Source organism: Thalassophryne amazonica, chromosome 1 (assembly GCF_902500255.1).
Source record: "Thalassophryne amazonica chromosome 1, fThaAma1.1, whole genome shotgun sequence".
Lineage (NCBI taxonomy): Eukaryota > Metazoa > Chordata > Actinopteri > Batrachoidiformes > Batrachoididae > Thalassophryne > Thalassophryne amazonica.
In genome coordinates, this window is record NC_047103.1 from 127,323,361 (window position 1) to 127,345,695 (window position 22,335).

Below are 22,335 nucleotides of genomic sequence, written 5' to 3' on the forward strand. Positions count from 1 at the left end.
TGGACAATACTCCTGAAGAGGAAACTGATTGATGAAGATTAGCTTTTTTTTTTTTTTTTCTCCTGGATACACAGAAACTTTCAAGGATGAAATGGAGTTATGGTGATTCAAATTCAAAATTGTGCTGCAGAAGCTTAAGCTTTATTCTTTAGATATTTTACTCTGCTTTTCCATACAAGTAGGCTGTGGTTCAACACGTATGCCCTTAAATCGAGCCAAAGGTTTTCTGATTAACCCCTAAATATGCTAAATTGCTATTCAGAAGCTCTTACAAGAACATCCATGAATTTCTGTATTCTTCTGGAATCTCTGCTGTTTAAAGAGTCGTTTGTTGTGGTGCAAAATTTGCTGGACCTTTGTGGGATTTATTACAATATTTATGGATTCTGTTTTCTTTTTTGGGGTGGCAGTCACCCTGTATATATATCATATTTGGGAAATACATTTTGGAGCTAAAGTCTACACGATGTGAGACATTCTTACCAGTGATAACACGTTGCTATGTGGTACTGGAAGTTGATACAGATGTTGAAGCTGGTGGTCGAACCCTCCTCGCTTATGGAACTGGATTCTTCAACAAAAACACAAAATGGCAACATGTCAAGAAAAAAAAAACCATCACAGTAGTGGCATTAAATTTGTCAGATGTACGCGTTTGATGTAATGCTGACTTAAGGTGTTTTTCTGTCAGAAGTCAACACTTTAAAGTGGAGTACGGAGCTAGCTAGCTCACTCGTTAGCAATCAGCTAGCTCACTGTGTATGCATATGAGACAACAATGATACTTTAACGCAAGTATAGACTCAAAATTTTTGTTTGTTAAAGTGGGCTTCCCACCAATGGGATAAATAGCATTAAATAGTGCTTTCAAGCAGACTACAAAGTCACAAAAACACTTACCATCCGTCGCTTCTAACAAAGCTGTGGCCAAGGTGCGGTCATCCTGCCTCCAGGTGCTCACCGGTCAGTGTCCATAAATGGCGTTCCTGCGGTCGAACCTTTTCCAGCCCTTAAAGTCCAACCTACTCCAGCTGTTGTGGTCCTGTAATTACTTAAACTTTTTCAGCTGTTCTCTGCGTTGCTGTAATGTCTGGTACCTGTGAGCGGCCAAAGACTGGGAGATTTTCTTATTTTGGATTGCTTCATCCACCTCTCTGTATTCTCTCCTCTGCCACCAAACACAGAAACGTCCGCATCTCATCTACAGACGATGGTGTGGTTGTGTGAGTAAAAAAAAACTTGCTTTGAAATGAAAGAAAAGGACAGTCGCTATAACACTGCTGCAAGTATTTAAAAATGGCGGGTTTTATTCTCGTCTCTGACGGTGCACTCATGACTCATCCATTGACATTTGTTGACCAGTCAGTGGCTGGCAGCCTGTTGACATCACATTTTAGTATCTCGCTTGGAGCTACTCCTGAGCAGGTACAAAAAAGGTACCAGGTACTAACCCTAATGGAAAAGCAAGAAAAACGAGTCGAGTAAAGTAGTGCTACTTTTGTGTAGTGGAAAAGGGCCTTTAGCTGTGATTAGATTTGTGAAGTTTTGTCATGTACAGTTATCAGAGCACAAAACGCAAGTGTAGCTAAGGAGTTAAGTTGGACTTAATTAAATTCATAGTTTGTTCATAAAATTTGCTGACATCCAAAAACCTGATTGTGATTTTTTTTTTCTTTGCTTTTTCATGCACTTGTCTTTCAACACTTAAATTTTATGTCAACACAGCTCTAAGATTAACTCCAATTAACAGTATAACACAGCCACCACTGAGACTGGAACTATGCCAATTCATTTCAATTTATTGAACTTATACAGCGCCAAATCATGATAGCATCCCGTCCAGGTGCTTCACATAACACAAGAACAACAAATTAAACCAAGAGATTGTCAGGGTCTGACGGTTTATCTGGTCGGCTGCTGGGTTTTATGGTTTGTTTGTATTCTCATTTTGCTTTTGTATTACTTTTCTGTGTATTCTGTTCTTGTGGGGTTTTTATTGCTGGGGTCTGTCTGTGGTTCTCGCTCTCTCATTCTCTGGCCACGCCCTGCTGGTTCTTACCATGCACACCTGTCCGTAATCTGCTGATTGCCAACTGGGGCTTTATTAGCTCACGGGTTGTGTTGGTTCTTTGCCAGTTTGTTGCGCCCTGTGCCTTCATACCAGCTCTCGTTCTCGTGTTTCCTAGATCTGCCTGCTTCAGTGTGTTTTCAACCTCCTGCCCATTTTTTTCGACCACATCTAGCCTGATGATCTTTGTACTGCTGCTGTGCCTTTTGAACTGCCTCCGTATGTATCGACCATTGCTTTCCTTTTCATTAAAGGCTTTTTGCAAACAGAGCTGTGACAGTGAGCCTTGCATTTGTCTCCTACCTAACCCGCCTGTCAGCGATCAAAGAGCGTAATTAAAAGATTTAAAGCATAATGAAAAGGGAAAAAACGGAAAAAGAATAAAAAGCATAGTAAAACAATATGTTAATCATATAAAATAGAAAACAAATGCATCTTCAATCGCGACTTACAAGTCTCAACAGAGTCCGACTGCCTCACTAACGCAGGGAGAGCATTCCACAGGACCAGGGCATAATAAGAGAATGCTCTTTTTCTGCAGTCTTTTTATTCAGGGACACAAAGTAAGCCTGTGTAAGTCCTGTGAACACAAAGCCCAGGCCGGTACGTAGGGTTTAAGTAGATCAGCCAAATAGAATGGTGCCAGTCCGTGAACAATTTCATAGGCCAGTAGCAGGACCTTAAAATCTGATCGCGCAGAGACAGGAAGCCAGTGAAGAGATGCCAAAATGGGAGTAATGTGGTCAAACCTTCTGATTCGTGTCAAAAGTCTGACAGCAGCATTTTGGACCAATTGAAGACCCCTGACTGCAGCAACCCAGAAAATGAAACATTGCATTAATCCAATCGAGAAGAGATAAATGCATGAATCAGGGTCTCAGCATCAGCCATTGACAGGATGGGACGAAGTTTTGTTATATTTCACAGATGGAAGAAAGCAGTCCTCATAATATTTCTAATGTGGAAATCAAAAGACAGTGTAGGATCAAAACTACACCAAGGTTCCCCACCTTGTCCATATGATGTATGATACACAAACCCAGGCCATACTCTAGCTGGTCAAATTGATGCCGATGTCTTGCTGGACCAAGAACCATCTTTTCAGTCTTGTCAGAATTTAAATGTAGGAAGTTACTAGATATCCAGCTTCTTACTGATGCAAGGCAATCTTCTAAGGATTTTTTAAAATCTTTTTCCCTGTCTACATATATAGTAATGGTAAATGCACATATATGCAATTTATTCTTGCAGGACAGAAGGTATGTAGTGCATGAGTGAATGTGGTGTGTGTGTGTGACCCCCATCCACCCTTCCCGACCAGCCTACAGCATCCTACTCAAAGCCGACTGACAACTTCTATCTGGAGGGACAACCACCAACACAACACGAAGGCAGACAAAAATGAAAGACAAGTGGTGAAAGCAATAACTGTGAAGTGAGCCATCAAGGAGACAGGTCCCCAACATAAAACATGCCGGAACAAACCACAACACATGAACAAGCAGTGACAGCAACAGTCTGTTGTCTAGTTAGTGAGCATTCATACCCTAATCTAGGACACCAGAGTCTTGGTCCCCTTGAGAACACCCAAAACTGAATTGTGTGTCGGCCATGATCTTTTAAGGATTTTATGTGAGTGAGATTACCAGCAGTTATCAGCATGTACAATTGAGTATCATCTGCATAGCAAAGAAAGGCAGTCCCAAAATGCCACAGTATATGCCCAAGAGGTGCTATATGAAGGCAGAAAAGCAGGGGGCCTCAGAAAGATCCCTGTGGAACCCAAATTTCATGACACTATGGTTAGAGGTAGTGTTATCGTACAAAACACAAGGAGAATGACTGGACAGGTATGACGTCAATCACGCAAGGGCACTTCCAGTTGCCAAATATATGTTGTATCTTTAAAACCCTGAAAGACCAAATTACATATGCCAGCTCTAACAGGTAACCACATGTGCTCACTTTTAAAACATCCCAACAGTTGACAAATGCATCATGTCCATGTCACAATGTCAGGTATAAACTGTTTTACACGCCACACTCCGAACTCTAATACTTCCTGGAAAACTTTCATCTTTGTAAAATCAACACTATTCCTGAGTTGATGTAATTCTCATGATTCCAATTTAAAGCTATGCTTTGAAACATGTTACATTACAAAAGCTGTCATGGTGTGAACACTGTGACACTCACAGTGTTACTTTATATGTGAAAATGTATTTTCACCAAACATGCTGGAACAATGTTTGTATTTAAATGTAACTGATTGTAGTTTATAGGAATACCACAAAGGCCCCAGGTTGGGTTTCAGCAGTACTCTTATGGAACCTTCAGTCAGAAGAACTCAATTTCCTCATTTCTCACTCAACTCATGCACACTCAGATGAAAAATTTATTTCTCAAAAGTTTGGTCTTCTACAGCTCGAGAGGCAAAATTGAGAGTCTCACTTGAGTTTTATTGTAGTTTATATGTTGTCTCTGTGAATCATTTTAGATCAGAATCATTTTAGATCTTTATGAGATCTCTTCTGAAATTTCAAAGGAGGTTAATTTGAAATTTTGCATATATTTCTGTTCTGGAGACAATTCTTGCTTGGTTTCACAGAGAACTCAAAGTTGTCTACGAGAAATGAAGATTTTTGAGGTGTCATTTCTAATTTTATTTTCCTCTGGCAGGGTTATAATGACATATTCAGGGAGGTAAATTGCTCATGTAGAAAGTTACAGTCAATCAACATGGATACAATCAATTCTGATATCATCTTCAACACTGTGCAAGGTTTAGCACACAGTTTAATAAAGTCATGCCTAATGGGGCCAATCTTCCACCTGGTACAAAGCAGCACACAAAACAGTGCACAGCGCAACACAAAGAACATGACTGTCAGTTTCCCATTCAGTGGCAACATCTTGGAAGAGGCAAGTATAAAAGCACTGAATGTGAGCCTGTGGACATTGATTTAAAAATGAGATGTTGTTGGGTGCAGTACCTGTACATTGCTTTCATGTGTCAATAGAAAGTGATTGTTCTGTAGTCCACAAAAAACCCGCTGTAAAGTCTAGCAGAGGTTTTCTTCTTTTTTACATGGTGCAATATTCAGATCCACCTTACATAGGTGGGTTCATCATATGTCTCTACTTGAGTGTATTAGCACATCATCTTACCACAGAAATATGTGGCATGTGGTGGGAGGAGAAGGTACAGCAGAACACTACTGTTGCCATCTAGCCCTATATAAGAAGACAATAAATGTCAAGCATTTCATATTTATTTTTATTTTATTTTTCCTAAATTCCATGTAAAATGCACAGTTATAAACTGTATACATCCATTTACCATATTTGCTGGAGTATAACTCAGACCTTTTTCTGTTATGAGCACTTTAATTTGGGACTTTTGTGCATTGTTGTTGTTCGCCTTTTGGCTGCTCCCATTTGTTCTGGGTTGCCAGAGCAGATCCAGCACCAATCTGCATTGGGACTTTCCCCAAGTTTTACGCTGAATGCACTTTCCTGAAGCAGCTCCAGTATTACCTGGAGAAATGTACACAGCCCCTGGACTTCTGAAGAGGTCTCCCATCCAAGTACTAACCAGGACCCACTCTGCTTAGCTTCTGAGACCTGACAGGACCGGGTTTACACAGAGCAGACTGGCTGCTGTCCATTGTAATAGTGTCCTTTTTGTTATTAACATTTATTCTTTTATTATTGGAGTTTGTTTTGTTTAATGCTTTGATTCCTGGGGAAGTCCCATATAAATAGTTATTTTAGTTACTTATTATTAATAACAAAGTTGCTCCTTTTTTGGTATGTAAGTCGCACCAAGGAACAAGTTGCAGGGCTTCCAAAACAAAAAAAAACAAAACAAAAAACAAAGAAGCACAACATATACTGTGGAAAATATGGTACATTTACATTGTGAGGGACCCTGAAAAGCTTTTCTTCAGCACAGCGCAGTAACGTGGGGTGAGGCTTGTGCCTGGTGAGGCACTGATTTAATCACAGTCAGCTTTACAAACATATGAACCCTACAGAGTTGCTTATTCACCATTTGATTGGCAGCAGTTAACGGGTTCTCATATCATCATTCTTTACACATTAAAAGCACATTTAATAAAAAAAAAATGTTATTGAGCCTCCACGCACAGCTTGGGCTCTGGTACCCAACTCCTGGAGAGGGGCTGGACACTTCATTTTTCTGGCCTTGCCCATGGGGAGAGGCGGAGAGCTGGGGTCGCATTGCTTATTGCTCCCCAGCTCAGTCGCCATGTGTTGGAGTTCACTCCAGTGAATGAGAGGGTTGCATTCCTACATCTTCGGGTCGGGGACAGGTCTCTCACCGTTGTCTCGGCCTACAGGCCAAGCGGCAGTGCAGAGTACCCGACCTTCTTGGAGTCCCTTGGAGGGGTACTAGATAGCGCTCTGACTGGGGACTCCATTGTTCTCCTGGGGGAATTTAACACCCATATGGGCGGTGACAGTAAGACCTGGAGGGGGGTGATCGGGAAGCACGGCCTCCCTGATCTGAACCTGAGTGGGGTTCAGTTGTTGGACTTCTGTGCTAGTCACAGTTTGTCCATCACAAACACCATGTTCAAGCACAAGGGTGTCCATAAGTGCACGCGGCACCAGGACACCCTGAGCCGGAGGTCGATGATCGACTTGGTAGTTGTATCATCTGACCTTCGGCCCTGTGTCTCAGACACTCGAGTGAAGAGAGGGGCAGAGCTGTCGACCGATCACCACCTGGTGGTGAGTTGGATCCGCTGGGAGGAGAGGAAGCCGGTCAGACCTGGCAGGCCCAAACGTATCGTGAGGGTCTGCTGGGAACGATTGGCGGAACCCTCTGTCAGCGAGGTCTTCAACTCCCACCTCCGGGAGAGCTTCTCCCAGATCCCGGGGGAGGTTGGAGACATGGAGTCCGAGTGGACCATGTTCTCCACCTCCATTGTTGATGCAGCCGCTCGTAGCTGGGGTCACAAGGTCTCTGGTGCCTGTCACGGCGGCAATCCCCGAACCCGGTGGTGGACGCCGGAAGTAAGGGATGCCGTCAAGCTGAAGAAGGAGTCCTACTTATCTTTGTTGGTAGGTGGGACCCCGGAGGCAGCTGACAGGTACCAGCAGGCCAAGCGTGCCACAGCCTGTGCGGTCGCAGAGGCAAAAACTCGGGTCTGGGAGGAGTTCGGGGAGGCCATGGAGGAGGACTATCGGTCGGCCTCGAAGAGTTTCTGGCAAACCGTCTGACGCCTCAGGAGGCAGAAGCAGCTCTCCACCAGCACTGTTTACGGTGCAGGTGGGGAGCTATTGACCCTGACTGGGGATGTTGTCGGGCGGTGGAAGGAATACTTCGAGGATCTCCAAAATCCCATCGTCATGTCTTCCAAAGAGGAAGCAGAGACTGGGGAGTCAGAGGCGGACTCATCCATTACCCAGGCCAAAGTCACCGAGGTGGTTAGAAAGCTCCTCGGTGGCAAGGCTCCTGGGGTGGATGAAATCCGTCCTGAGTACCTTAAGTCTCTGGATGTTGTGGGACTGTCTTGACTAACACGCCTCTGCAACATCGTGTGGCGATCGGGGACAGTGCCTCTGGATTGGCAGACCGAGGTGGTGGTCCCTCTGTTTAAGAAGGGGGACCGGAGGGTGTGTTCCAACTATAGGGGAATCACACTCCTCAGCCTCCCCGCTAAGGTCTATTCCAGAGTACTGGAGAGGAGAAGTCGACCAATGGGTGTTCCGGGCAAGTCCCATTGGGAGTAGGTCCCAGGGAAGACCCAGGGCACGCTGGAGGGACTACATCTCTCGGCTGGCTTGGGAATGCCTTGGGGTTCCCCTGGAGGAGCTGGGGGAGGTGTGTGTAGATCGGGAGGTCTGGGTGGCTTTGCTGGAGCTGCTGCCCCTGCGACCCGACTCCTGATAAAGCGGAAGAAAATGGATGGATGGATGTTATTGTGGTCTTACCTTTTCCTGTAAATGAAGTCCATGTGCTGCTCCTTCTGAACAAAAGCATCGCTGACTTGCTTGTGGAAGTTTACATTATCTTCCTTCAGTTTTAGTCTCTGTCTCAGTGGAGATCACTGCCATCCCTGTTCATCAGTGCTGTTCAGTCTCTGTTTGAATCCTTGTCTGGCCTTGAATGTGAGTGGTCGACCGCTGGTGTTTGATGAGACTTCTTTGTAAATTCTTTAGGCCACAATATCCCATCTGAGTCCAGACACTATCAGAAGTTGAGAAAAGGAGGCAGAAAAAGCAGTTTCTTACTGGACGCTCACACAGCCAGACTTTATGCGTGTCCCGTTCCATTTGACAAGAGCGGGTCTTCTGTTGTCTGAAGCAACCTTATAGCTGTTGGTCTTTCTTTAATTATTACCTCCTGCCTCGATTGAAAGTCCAGTTTATAAAATGGTTTCAGTTTGGATATGTAATCCTCCATTCTGAAAGTAAAGTCCAGGCAAGAGGAAAAAATAAATGAATGGCTGCTCTTGCAGCTTGCTGTCACTTATTCTGCAGCTAAGGAGTTGCTGCAAGATGAATTTCTGGGATCACTAGTGCCCACTAACATGAGGCAAGAGAACTCTATGCCTCACCTAGTGCCTTTTTGCAGCCGTTTTATGATCACTCAGCACACGAAACACATTACACACATAAAGCTGTTGACAAAAAACACTGTACATTATGTATATCAGCTAAACTGTGGAATTTAAGTTCATACAGCCAACGTGTTTGACCATTCTAATGGCATCATACAGAGAGACAGTGAAACAGAGTCTCACTGTCTGTATAAATAAAGGTTTAAATGTATTGTGTGTGTGTGTGTATAGAGTATATACAGTGGTATGTAAAGGTTTGGGCACCGCTAATGCTTTTGATAATTTTCCTTTATAAATCATTGGTCGTCTGGATCAGCAATTTCAGTTAAATATATCATATATCAGACAAACCCAGTGATATTTGAGAAGTGAAATGAAGTTTATAGAATTTACAGAAAGTGTTCAATAATTCTTTTAGCAAAATTAGACAGGTGTATAAATTTGGGCACCCCAACAGAAAAAAAAATACATCAATATTTAGTACATCCTCCTTTTGTAGAAATACCAACCTCTAAACACTTCCTATAGCTTCCAATGAGAGTCTGGATTCTGGTTGAAGGTATTTTGGAACATTCTTCTTTACAAAACATCTCAGGTTTGTTAGTTTCTGAGCATGGACAGCCCGCTTAAAATCACACCCCAGATTTTCAATAATATTCAGATCTGGGAACTGACATGACCATTCCAGAATGTCATATTTGTTCCTGTGCATGAATACCTTAGTAGACTTTGAACAGTGTTTACGGCCATTGTCTTGTTGAAAGATCCAGCCCCGTCACAACTTCATCTTTGTCAGTGATTCATGAACATTGTTCTCAAGAAACTGCTGATACTGACTGGAATCCATGTGACCCTTAACTTTAACAAGATTCCTAGTACCTGCACTGGCCACACAGCCCCACAGCATGATGGAACCACCTCCCGTTTTTACTGTAGGTAGCAAGTGTTTTTCTTGGAATGTTGTGTTCTTTTTCTGCCATGCATACCACCCCTCAATTTTAATTTCATCAGTCCATAGTACCTTATTCCAAAATTAAGCTGGCTTGTCCAAATGTGCTTTAGCAAACCTCAAGTGACTCTGTTTGTGGCATGTACGCAGAAAAGGCTTCCTCTGCATTACTCTCTTATCCAGCATCTCCTTGTGCAAAGTGCGCTGTATAGTTGAACGATGCACAGAGAAACTGTCTGCAGCAAGATCATGTTGTAGGTCTTTGGAGCAGGTCTGTGGGTTGACTATGACTGTTCTCACCATCCTTCACTTCAGCTTATCTGAGATTTTTCTTGGCCTGCCACTTCGGGCCTTAACTAGTACTGTGCCTGTGGTCTTCCATTTCCTCACTATGTTCCTCACAGTGGAAACTTGCGGCTGCAATCTCTGAGATAGTTTTTTGTATCCTTCCCCTGAACCATGATGTTGAACAATCTTTGTTTTCAGGTCATTTGAAAGTAGTTTAGAGGGTCCCATGTTGCCACTCATTAGAAGAGATGCAAAGAGGAGAATCATTTGTAAATGGTTACCTTAAATACCCTTTCTCATGATTGGATTCACCTGTGTAAGGAGGTCAAGGGTCAGTGAGCTTTCCAAACCAATTTTGTGTTCAAATAATTAGTGCTAAATGTATTAAAATCAATAAAATGACAAGGGTACCCAAATTTATGCACCTTCCTAATTTTGTTTAAATAATTTATTGCACACTTTCATTAAATCCTATAAACTGCATTTCACTTCTCAAATATCTGTGTGTTTGTCTGCTGTATGATATATTTAACTGAAATTTCTGATCCAGACAACCAATGTTTTATAAAGTAAAATCATGAAAATTATCAGGGGTACCCAAACTTTGCATACACTATAATATATATAAAATATATATATATATATATATATATATATATATATATATATATTTTTTTTTTTTTTTTTTTTTTACTGTAAATATACATTAAAATAAATTTGTGTATAAATAAAAGATTATTATCACATTAGTGATGTATTTATCTATGTATTTATCAGTGCAGAAGGTTCCTTGTTCAAACTCTACCCCTGCTACATTCCTCCATGCAATGTGGATTTGTGTCATGAAGAGCATCTGGCGTAAAGATTTGTGCCAATTCACAACATGCAGATCCACTTCAGATTAGCTGTGGCGACCCCTAATTGTAAACAATGGAGAAATCGAAGGGACTTACTTTTTATCTATCTATTTATTTTCTCTTAATTCATGTTTGATTATCCATACAATCAGAGTCTACAAGTGAATACTGTGGGGTGGAATTGGTGCTGAGCAGCAGTTATGTAGAAGCAGCAGTGCCACCGTTTGGGGGGGTACTGGGAAATTGCATCTTAAATAGCCTGCCCAATTTGAAGGGAGTGTAGACAGAGTGTGTTCTAGGAGGAAGAATGTGGTAATAATGGGAAGAGAGGCATGTCGGAGGCATAGAGTAGCAGCTTGAGTAGTCACCTGAAGTCGCTCATAGGCTGGCTGGAATGTTAATTATTTGTGTTATTTCTTTTGATTTGTAATTTTTTCAATGTGTTGCATTTTGAAGCGTCTTGTTTGAAAGTTCTTTATACATTATTATTATTATTATTATTATTATTATTAAAAGCAAATCTGAAAATATGTGACACTAATTTTAACGCTCAGTTTTTGTAACCATCTTTTCTGAAATAAGCAGTAACTTCTTGCAGTACATTTGTTTTGTATATGTGCATTTGACAGAAATATTCCTAACATTTATTTTTTCATCCATTTCCAAAGACATTTGGATGGGAAAAAAAGCTTATATGTGGTTATTAATTTTGTTCTTTGTTGTTTTGCTTCTCACACATCTGCACAACTCGTTCAGTTCTCTTTTTTCTGCACTCATCAAAATTTCTCTCTCGGATCTTTTGCTGTCTTTCTTTTTTTGCTTTTCTTCCTTATTCTCTTTCTTTGCGCCCCACTCTGTTTTTTTCTGGCTGTCTTTGTCTCTGTTGTCCACTCCCTGTTTGTCGCTCATGCTCTATCATCATCTTTCTCTCTGTCTCACTCTGTCTCTCTCTCAGATCACAGTGAATGTGGCTCAGGGGCGAGTGCGGAGTCCTTCCCCTCAGCCTCGCTATAAAAGCTATGCCTACACCCAGGCTGCATATGTCAAGTCGCCCGAGCAAAAGAGGAGGCGTTTTACTGATCAGGTCCGTGTCTAGCAATTCTAACACTCTACGCCAAATGTCCATTTGTCTGTGCACTTCCATCTTTGCACATCTGTTGTCATGTCTGCCCATCTGTTCCTGTCACTGTCACAACTGTCTCTCTCACACCAAGTCAACAGTGCCTTTTAAAAATTTAATTGTAGGAATGATTGCCCATCCGCATTATTGTTGGGTGAAATTACTTTCGCCAAAGAGATGGTGCCTTTACCCATGTTTGTTGGGTTGTGAGGATCACCAGACCTGGTGAGAAGATTGTGTGTAAGAGAAATCATCAGGATCTGAGGCAAATCTATAAACATGGGTAGGGCCAGAATATATCCGAGGTCTGTTAGAAAAGTATCGGACCTTTTTATTTTTTGCAAAAACCTGATGGATTTGAATCACGTGTGCTTGCATGAGCCAGCCTTGAACCGTCATGCACATGCGTGAATTTTTTCACGCCTGTCAATTGCGTCATTTGCTGGTAAGCAGCCTTTGTGTGAGGATGTGTGTAGTGCGCTTGGCGGATTTTCATTGCAAGGAAAATGGCGGAAAGACTGGAGCAGCGCTACTGCATCAAATTTTACCAGAAACTGGGCGACAGCCAGGTGGAAACCATTCGGAAGATTCAGACGGCTTTTGGTGACGATCCTATGGACATCACACAGATTAAGGAGCAGTACAACCGGTTTAAAGACGTCCGCACAGCGGTGGAGAGCGAGCCACGCTCCGGGCGGCCATCAACATGCTGAAATGACCAGATCATTGCCAAAGTGAACGCTGTGGTGATGCAGGACCATCGTGTGAATATCTGAGAAATTGCGGAAGAGGTGGACATCAGCACTTTGTCGGCACATTCCACTGTGACAGAAGATTTGGCCATGAAAAGAGTGGCGGCGAAATTCGTGCCGAAGCTGCTAACAGTGGAGCAAAAGCACCTCTGTTGAAGTCTCACAGGACATGCTGTGACATGCCCACCTCTTCCACAATTTCTCGGATATTCACACGACTGAAAAGCCACCGAAAGCCGTCTGAGTCTTCCTAATGGTTTCCACCTGGCTGTCGCCCAGTCGCTAGCAAAATTTGATGTGGCGCTGCTCCACTCATTCCGCCATTTTCCTTGCAATGAAAATCTGACAAGAGTGCTACACATGTCCGCACACAAAGGCTACTTGCCAGCAAATGACGCAATCGACAGGCGTGAAAAAATTTACGCATGCGCACGAAGGTTCAAGGTTGGCTCATGCAAGCACACGATTCAAATCCATCAGGTTTTTGCAAAAAATAAAAAGGTCCAATACTTGTCTAACAGACCTCGTATATATATTTTTACTTATTTTTCCTTATCGTACTTACATTTTGGAGAATGAAAGAGCAAAGTGAGTGGCAAGGTGGCTTTGTGGTTAGCACCAATGCCTCAGAGATGGTTGTGGGGTCACTTCCCGCCTTTTCTGTGGGGAGTCTCCATGTTCTCCCCATGTCTGTATGGTTTCCCTCTGGGTGCTCCGGTTTCTTCTCATATCCAGAGACATGCAGGTTTGGTCAACTGGTAATTCAAAATTGACCATAGATGTGTGTGCGTGTGTATGCGTGTGTGTGTGTGTGTGTGTGTGTGTGTGTGTGTGTGGCCCTGCAATAGATTGATGTCCAGGGTGCACTCCACTAATTGGAATAAACAGGTATTGAAAATAGATGGATGGAACGAACAAAGCCAGGAAATTTGCCACTTAAAATGCTACTCAAAATGTTATTTTTTTCTAATGTTATACAAAATCTTTACAAATGTCTACAAATTTACAAGGAACACATCTGTAGATCAGTGGGATAAGGAGTTGAGCAAACAGTACGTCAACCTGGGTTTGATTCCCAGACATGCTACCTATCATCTATATTCTTTAACAAGATGCTTCACCTGCATTGTTCCAGTCCACCCAGCTGTAACTGGGTAGCAGACTAGGCTTGGGACACAACCTGCATTGGATTGGCGTCCCATCATAAACTCTTTATCCTCTTCATGAGATAGGATCTGGGGATCAGCAGCAGTAGCAGTGGGATCAGGGCTTGTGTAAGACTGTATACTGGTGCAGTCCCAGTGGATAAACAAACTCTACTCTAGCTGAAATTCCCCAAAATAAAAAAAACTGAAAATGCATGTTTTAGTTAATTTGTTAAATTAAATTATTTTAATTATTTAAAATCTCCCAAATAACAATCACTTATGGTTTGTTAGGTTTCTTTAGTCATAATATTTATGAAATATGAGCTGATAAAAAGTAAACTATGCTTTATTTTGATCTTCAATTTGTTGAATCATTAGTCTTTCCTTAGGGCATCCAGTGTAAAACTTGTGCCAACTACCAATGCGGACCTGGTTGTATCCGCTGTGGCAACCCAGAACAAAACCAGGAGCAGCTGAATGACCAACAACATTAGTCTTTCCTTAGAGCATTTAGTGGGAAAATACTGAGAAACATGTTCCAGGGTCCTTCTAGATAATATATATTTAATCCAGTTGCAGTTCATAACTATTAAACGCTGTCAGTGTGTTGGGCACAGTTTGCTTAATTTAGTAAAGTTACAATCTTTATATAAAATGTAGAATTTGTACAGCACTATGTTGGCATTAGCATCTAACATTAGCATGAGCTGAGCAAGTCCACTGTAAGCAACAGGATTCATAATGAGCTTAAAAAAAATACATGCTTTTGTTGGCTAAGGGCCTGAGCGAGTGGAGCACGTTAAAATTGTGATTTATGGTGGATTTAAAAATTAATGTTTCTTTGAACACTTGAAAGCATTGCTTAATCAAGTGCTAGTGGGGTAGTATAAAAACATGCTACGGTGACATACAGTGAGGAAAATAAGGATTTGAACACCCGGCGGTTTTGCAAGTTCTCCCACTTAGAAATCATGGAGGGGTCTGAAATTTTCATCTTCGGTGCATGTCCACTGTGGCAGACCTAATCTTAAAAAAAAAAAAAAAAATCTGGAAATCACATTGTATGATTTTTTCTAATAATTTATTTGTATGTTACTGCTGCAAATAAATATTTGATCCCCTACCAACCAGCAAGAATTCTGGCTCACACAGACCTGTTAAGTTTTCTTTAAGAAGCCCTCTTATTCTGCACTCTTTACCTGTATTAATTGCACATGTTTGAACTTGTTACCTGTATAAAAGACACCTGTTCACACACTCAATCAATCACACTCCAACATCGACAAAGTTGGATCAATGCAGTGGCTAAAACATGGAAAACTTGGTTTTGATGGAGAAAGAATTCTGATTGGAGCACAAGATCAGGGACTTCTAACAAATGGCTTCAAAAAAAATGGCAGGGATCTCACAGAATGATAAATGCCGATTCTGTCATACAGCTGTTGAGAGTGTAAACCATCTAACTTCAGCATGCCAGATCCAGATCCTCATGGCAGATGGGCATTATACATCCAGACACAACAAGATCTGTCAATATCTCCACTGGAAGGTCTGCAAGGAACTGGAGATGGAAGTCAAAGAACATGTCTGGGAGCACGGGCCAGCACCAGTCTCATCCAACGGAAAAGTAACGATCTTCTACAACAAAGAGATCCCAGCAAGAAGACACATTGAAGGAGGTGCAATCAAGCCTGATATTGTCATCTGGAACAAGCAAGAGAAAACAGCCAAAATCATCGATGTGACAGTCCCCAATGACTACGGTCTGAATCGAGCTGAAAGGGGAAAGATCTCGAAATACCAAGACCTGAAAAATGACCTACGAACAACATGGTCATTGAAAGACATCGATATCATCCCAGTTGTGGTGGGAGCAACAGGCCTGATGAAGAAGAACCTGAAGAAATACCTTGAGGCAATCCCCGGTCACCCAAGTGCACATGAGGTGCAGCTGTCTGCAATTAAGGAAACGATCACCATCTTGAAGAGAGCCCTCGGATACAATGACAGATCTGGTTAGGATAACTATAGAGCCTAGGGTGCAACTTTAGACCCCAGGTTTGGGGCCCATTGCATTCTACTAAAAAGACATCAAAGATAAATGAAAAACCAAAAGACAACCTGTCCACCATAGCCAAGACCAAAGAGCTGTCTAAGGACACCAGGGACAAAACTGTAGACCTGCACAAGGCTGGGATGGACTACAGGACAACAGGAAAGCTGCTTGGTAGAAGACAACAAATGTTATGATTATTTATTAGAAAGTGGAAGAAACACATGATAACTGTCAATCTCCCTCAGTCTGGGATTCCATGCAAGATCTCACTTTGTGGGGTAAGGATGGTTCTGAGAAAGCTCAGAACTACACAGGAGGACCTGGTCCATGACCTGAAGAGAGCTGGCACCACAGTCACAAAGATTACATTAGTAACACATGATGCTGTCATGGTTTAAAATCCTGCAGGGCAGCAAGGTACCCCTGCTCAAGCCAGCACATGTCCAGGCCCATTTGAAGTTCACCAGTGACCATCTGGATGATCCAGAGGAGGCATTGAAGAAGGTCATGTGGTCAGATGTGAACAGACTAGACCTTTTAGAAATCAACTCCACTTACCGTGTTTAGAGGATGAGAACAACCCCAAGAAAACCATCCCAATCGTGAAGCATGGAGGTGGAAACATCATACTCTGGGGGTGATCCTCTGCAAAGGGGACAGGACGACTGCACCATATTGAAGGGAGGATGGATGGGGTCATGTATTGCGAGATTTTGGCAAACAACCTCCTTCCCTCAGTAAGAGCACTGAAGATGGGTCATGGCTGGGTCTTCCAGCATGACAATGACCCCAAACACACAGCCAGGGCAACTAAGGAGAGGCTCAGTATGAAGCATTTCAAGGTCCTGGAGTGGCCTGGCCAATCTTCAGACCTGAACTCAATAGAAAATCTTTGGAGGGAGCTGAAACTCCAAATCTGAAAGATTTAGAGAAGATCTGTATGGAGGAGTGGACCAAAATCCCTGTTGCAGTGTGTGCAAACCTGGTGAAAAAACTAGATCTGTATGGAGGAGTGGACCAAAATCCCTGTTGCAGTGTGTGCAAACCTGGTGAAAAACTACAGGAAACATTTGACATCTGTAACTGCAAACAAAGGCTACTGTACCAAATATTAACACTGATTTTCACAGGTGTTCAAATACTTATTTGCAGCAGTAACATACAAATAAATTATTTAAAAAATCATACATTGTGATTTCCAGAATATTTTTTTTTAGATTATGTCTCTCACAGTGGACGTGCACCTACGATGAAAATTTCAGACCCCTTCATGATTTCTAAGTGGGAGAACTTGCAAAACCGCAGGGTGTTCAAATACTTATTTTCCTCACTTATGTGTCTAAAAAGCCAGAGTAACAATTCACCTCAATTTAAAGACAAAAAACTGTGAAATAGGGGGCATCTCTCAAGTTCATTTTCAGAAAGGTTCTTGAATAAGTTAGATCTTGTGGAGAATAAATTATTCCATTACATTTTTTTGAAAGCACTGTCGACGGGAAATGAGTGTGCCCTTCGGGGTAACCCATGTCTCCAGTGTAAATGTGCTTGTTTGTCAATTTTATCTTCTTTCTGTGTGTGTCTTTGTAATCTTTGTCTCCATGTAATGTGGAGTTGCATCAGGAAGGACATCAATAAAGGGAGTAGGGGAAAGAATTTATTATAATATCTTATTTAACATGGTGATTAATAAATGATTACTAAACAGGGGTGTCTTAATTCAGTTAGTTGCTCATTGCTGCCTTAATAAACGTACCTTTATTGTAAAGTGTTATCACACAACCTGCAAATTATGTGAAAAATGCCCAAAATAGGAGGTTCACTGGTCCTCACCTGTAGTTATCAGAATTCAACATTTCACTGAATATACAATACTTTACAGAGTTACTGATGGAAATTTTGTGACTTACTGAGTGTCCCACTGATTGAACAGATGATGCATGTGCCTGAATTGCAAATATCATTGAACAATACAGAAGCTTTTTAGCTGCTTTTCTTTGCTTTTAAAATAACCTGTAAATATGATTAAACAGCAGTCCCGCTGCACACCAGGATATACAAATATAGTCATTGTACTTTCTAAAATATCTACTTCTGTTCCTAATCATAGAATTTCAAAGTGGTGAGATGAGTTTTCAAAGCTGACACACAATACTGTGCAACTAAATGTGGCCCATAATTTTGTCTGATGTGGGCTGAAGGCACAAAGACTGTCACTTTTAATACACCAGAAGGGTCCTTAACATAACTTAGGGCCCTGTCCCACTGGCGTTTAGGAGGATTTGCGCATGAAATGAGGAGACAAAAGCTGAGCATCCGCAACAAAGGTGGGTGGAAATGACAAATGTCCCGGGGTGGATCAGTGAATACATGAGGAAGAAAAGCAGATATAACAGGGAACAGAAGCGAAGGTGACCGCGGAGGCGCCCCCATGAGGGGCACAGTGGCCGTGATGCACTCGCTTCATCCGCGCCCACTCTGTCTGCATGCGCGACATACCATTTGCAACCGTGATGTGGCCGTGCTGGGCATGCGTCATATCTGTTTTGCACGCTGTTCCGGTCCGCCGCCAAGCCGCGCCAACCTGTCGGTTGCGGATATCAGCGGATGACAGGGGATATGTGGCGCGTTGATTGTGTATGTCCTGCGTATGTCTTCAGTATGTGTTCAGGCAGTGAAGCGGATCTCATCCGCAGCAGGATTTTTGAGCCGCTCAAAAATCCTGGCTGCGGACATGCGTGCCTCTGCGGATGATCACGGACGTTTTCGAATGGCGGCCGACTCATACAGGAATGTTACACAGTTATTGCAGTTGTTTGGCGGATGTGGGCCACTTTTGTGCGCATTCCATCCGCAAATCCTCCTAAACGCCAGTGGGACAGGGCCCTTAGCTGACACCTAAAAGGCAATGCAGCAAGAATAAGATAAAGATAATTTATAAGAACCCCCCCCCCCCCGAATGTTTTTTTTAAAATACACAATGTTGTAGAGACCTGGGTCATAATAGTCTCTCAAACTGTTTTTGTCTATTATATGTGTCATTTTTAATGCACTGTCCTTAGTTTGCCTTACTAAAATAACCTTTGAAGAGAGTTCTATGAGGACAGTTGTAGATGTACAGAAGGATGCTTCTCCAGGAGGTAACATTGCTTTTAATGTAACAGCTGAGTGGATCCTTGTCATTTCATTGGTGGTTTGCATGTCACGTGACATGCAAACCACCAATGAAATGCAAAGCGCAAAGATTCAGACGGCTTTTGGTGGCTTTTCAGTCGTGTGACTATCCAAGAAATGGTGGAAGAGGTGGGCATGTCACAACATGTCCTGTGAGGCTTCAACACGGAGGCGCTTTTGTTCTGTCAGCAGCTTTGTGCCCAAGCCATTGGCATGAATTTCGCTGCAACTCTTTTCATGGCAAAATCTTCTGTCACAGTGGAATGTGCCGAAAAAGTGCTGATGTCCACCTCTTCCACAATTTCTCGGATAGTCACACGACGGTCCCACATCACCACAGCATTCACTTTGGAATGATCTGGTCATTTCAGCATGTTGATGGCCGACCGGAGTGTGGCTCGCTCTCCACCGTTGTGCGGCCGTCTTTAAAGCGGTTGTACCGCTCCTTAATCTGTGTGATGCCCATAGCTTCGTCACCGAAAGATGTCTGAATAATCCGAATGGTTTCCACCTGGCTGTCGCCCAGTTTCTGGCAAAATCTGATGCAGTCGCGCTGCTCCAGTCGTTCCGCCATTTCCTTGCAAAGAAAAAATGATGAGAGACCCCACCCACCCTCACACAAAGGCTGCTTACAAGCAAATGACGCAATCGACAGGCGTGAAAAAATTCACGCATGTGCACAAAGGTTCAAGGTTTGCTCATGCAAGCACATGTGATTCAAATCCATCAGGTTTTTGAAAAAAATAAAAAGGTTGGATACTTTTCTAACACACCTCGTATTGGTAAGTGTTATTCGTGACGAAGAAAGCAAGGAACTACGGAAGTCACTTAGATCAATGTGTCAGTGTTCCAGGTGTTCACCTGCATGAGCCAAAAGAGGGTTTGGATGTGGGCTTTGCCATACAGCAGTGCCAGGGCAGTGCTTATGGAGTCATGAGGTCACTGGATCAAGGTGTTTGGCGATGACCATAACTTGTAGGAAAACAAAGGTTTGAGTCTTCAGCGTCCTGTATGCTTACTTTATGGTTGTGAGTCTTGGGTGCTAGCCAGTGACTTAAGGCCATGACTGGATATCTTTTGTGCTCAGTCTCTTTGAAGGATCTTGAGGTACTATTGCAAAAATTTTGTGTGACATGAACAGTTCCTTAGGGAGACTCAGATGAGAAGTCATCATAGGGAAGAAGATTGTCTTTTGATCGATTCCCAGATGGGATGATGGATGCAGAGATGACTAAAGAGGCCCAGTCATGACCTGCACTGTTTCTGACAGATGATACACGTGGCTGCTGCAGGAAGCTTGTGCCGACCAGGATCTTGCTCTCTCTCCTTCCTCTTTCTCCTCTTCTCCTCTGTGTTGTTCATCTCCCTTTTTCAAAGGCTTCTATTCCGTTGTGGATTATTGCTCAGTAGGTAGATCGGTCCCTCACTTGTTCTTCCCAGATCTTCCAGTCAATGAAGCAGCTCTTGTGGTTGGGCTTCAGGAGGTTTGTGGAGTCTTGCTTCTGCCTTCCTCTGGACTGTTTTACTTTGCCCAGCTGAGAGTAGAAGATCTACTTGGGTAGTCAGCTGTCATCCATCCTAGCAAAGTTACCCACCCACTGAAGCTGGTTCTTGATGTTGACACATTCTATGCTCTGGAGCTTGGCTTCAGCTCGGATGCTAATGATGATATGGTAGTCTGAACACCTGATGTGGAGGATGCTCTTTGGGTACCATTGGTGGAATTGCTCGAGCGTTTTCATGTGGCATTGGTAGGTGAACCAGGTCTCAGATCTGTACAGGAGGGTTGGCATAATAGCAGCTTTATAAATGAGGAATTTTGCCTTGTGTCAAAGGTCACTGTTATTGAAAACAGGTGTGAAGCCATCCGAAGAAAGTTCGGTTCACTTTGGGAACAACTGTGTGAAAAAAAATAGCCCAACAATTTAAGAACAATGTTTCTCAACGTTCAGTTGCAAGGAATTTAGGGATTCCATCATCTACAGTCCATAATATAATCAGAAGATTCAGAGAATCTGGAGAACTTTCTACATGCAAGCGGGAAGGCCGAAAACCAACATTGGAGTGCCCATGACCTTCGATCCCTCAGGCACTGCATTAAAAACTGACATCATTGTGTGAAGGATCTTACCGCATGGGCTCAGGAAAACTTCAGAAAACCATTGTTAGTTAACACAGTTCGTCACTACATCTACAAGTGCAAGTTAAAGCTCTACCATGCAAAGTGAAAGCCATATATCAACAACATCCAGAAATGCTGCCACCTTCTCTGGGCCCAAACTCATTTAAAATGGACAGACATGAAGTGGAAAAGTGTGCTATGGTCTGATGAGTCCACATTTCAAATTGTTTTTGGAAATCATGGACATCGTGGCCTTCGGACAAAAGAGGAAAAAGACCATCCAGATTGTTACCAGCGCAAAGTTCTAAAGCCAGCATCTGTGATGGTATGGGGGTGTGTTAGTGCCCATGGCATGGGCAACTTACACATCTGTGATGGCACCATCAATGCTGAAAGGTACATCCAGATTTTGGAGCAACACATGCTGCCATCCAAGCAACATATTTTTCAGGGAATTAGGGTTGTACTTATCTCATTCAGCTGCAGATGATAATTGTTAGTAACAACTGTTTCTTACCGTCTACATCTGAAATGACTCTTTTAGAAATGTTCCTATTATAATCACGTTAAACTTTAACTTGCAATCTCACTTTTAATATGCCAGTTGAATTTGATGTTTTACCAGTGTTCACCATCCATTTGTCACACTTTTCCAGTAAGTGTTCAGTTTGTAGTTGCATGTCAAAACTACCATGCCACTGCCTAAGTATCGAAACTATGCAGTTGATCTTGAAAAACATATATTCATTAGGTTTATAGCCCAGATGTTGGCTGGAGTGGTTACACATGGTCTGCAGTCATAAGACAGGCTAGAAACAGCACTGGAAGCCACTTATTGCATTGAAATAAACATTCATTTCACTGCATCGGCTACGATGGACATTCCTACAGTCAGCATGCAAATTCCACACTCCCTCAAAAATGTGTGATGTTGTGCCATGTGATAAAACTCCACATTTCCAAGGCGCTTTTGTGCAGTCATCAATCTGTTTAATCTGCATCTTGCTAGGCAACACCAGACAGGTAGATGAATAGTCTTAGTAAAGGTGAATTGCTCACAAACTCATTCATTCAAATTTGAGAGAAAAGTGCCTTTTGTGTCAAAACAAGTCTTTTAATTATAATGCAGTGCTAAAATATCCTTGGTCATATGAGCATTGTCTTCTTTACAATTTGCTGTTGTTTATTTGGTATCCCAGTGCAACATATATATA

General features: G+C 42.5%; 1 protein-coding gene across 1 annotated transcript in view; it reads left to right on the forward strand.

The window, feature by feature from the left end:
* The window catches only part of dmd (dystrophin), a 1,392,820-nt gene that overhangs the window by 430,491 nt on the left and 939,994 nt on the right, over positions 1-22,335 (forward strand). Inside the window, exon 10 of the mRNA XM_034174291.1 lies at positions 11,708-11,836. Within this exon, the coding sequence (XP_034030182.1) occupies positions 11,708-11,836 (129 nt within the window). The remainder of the gene's footprint in view (positions 1-11,707; positions 11,837-22,335) is intronic.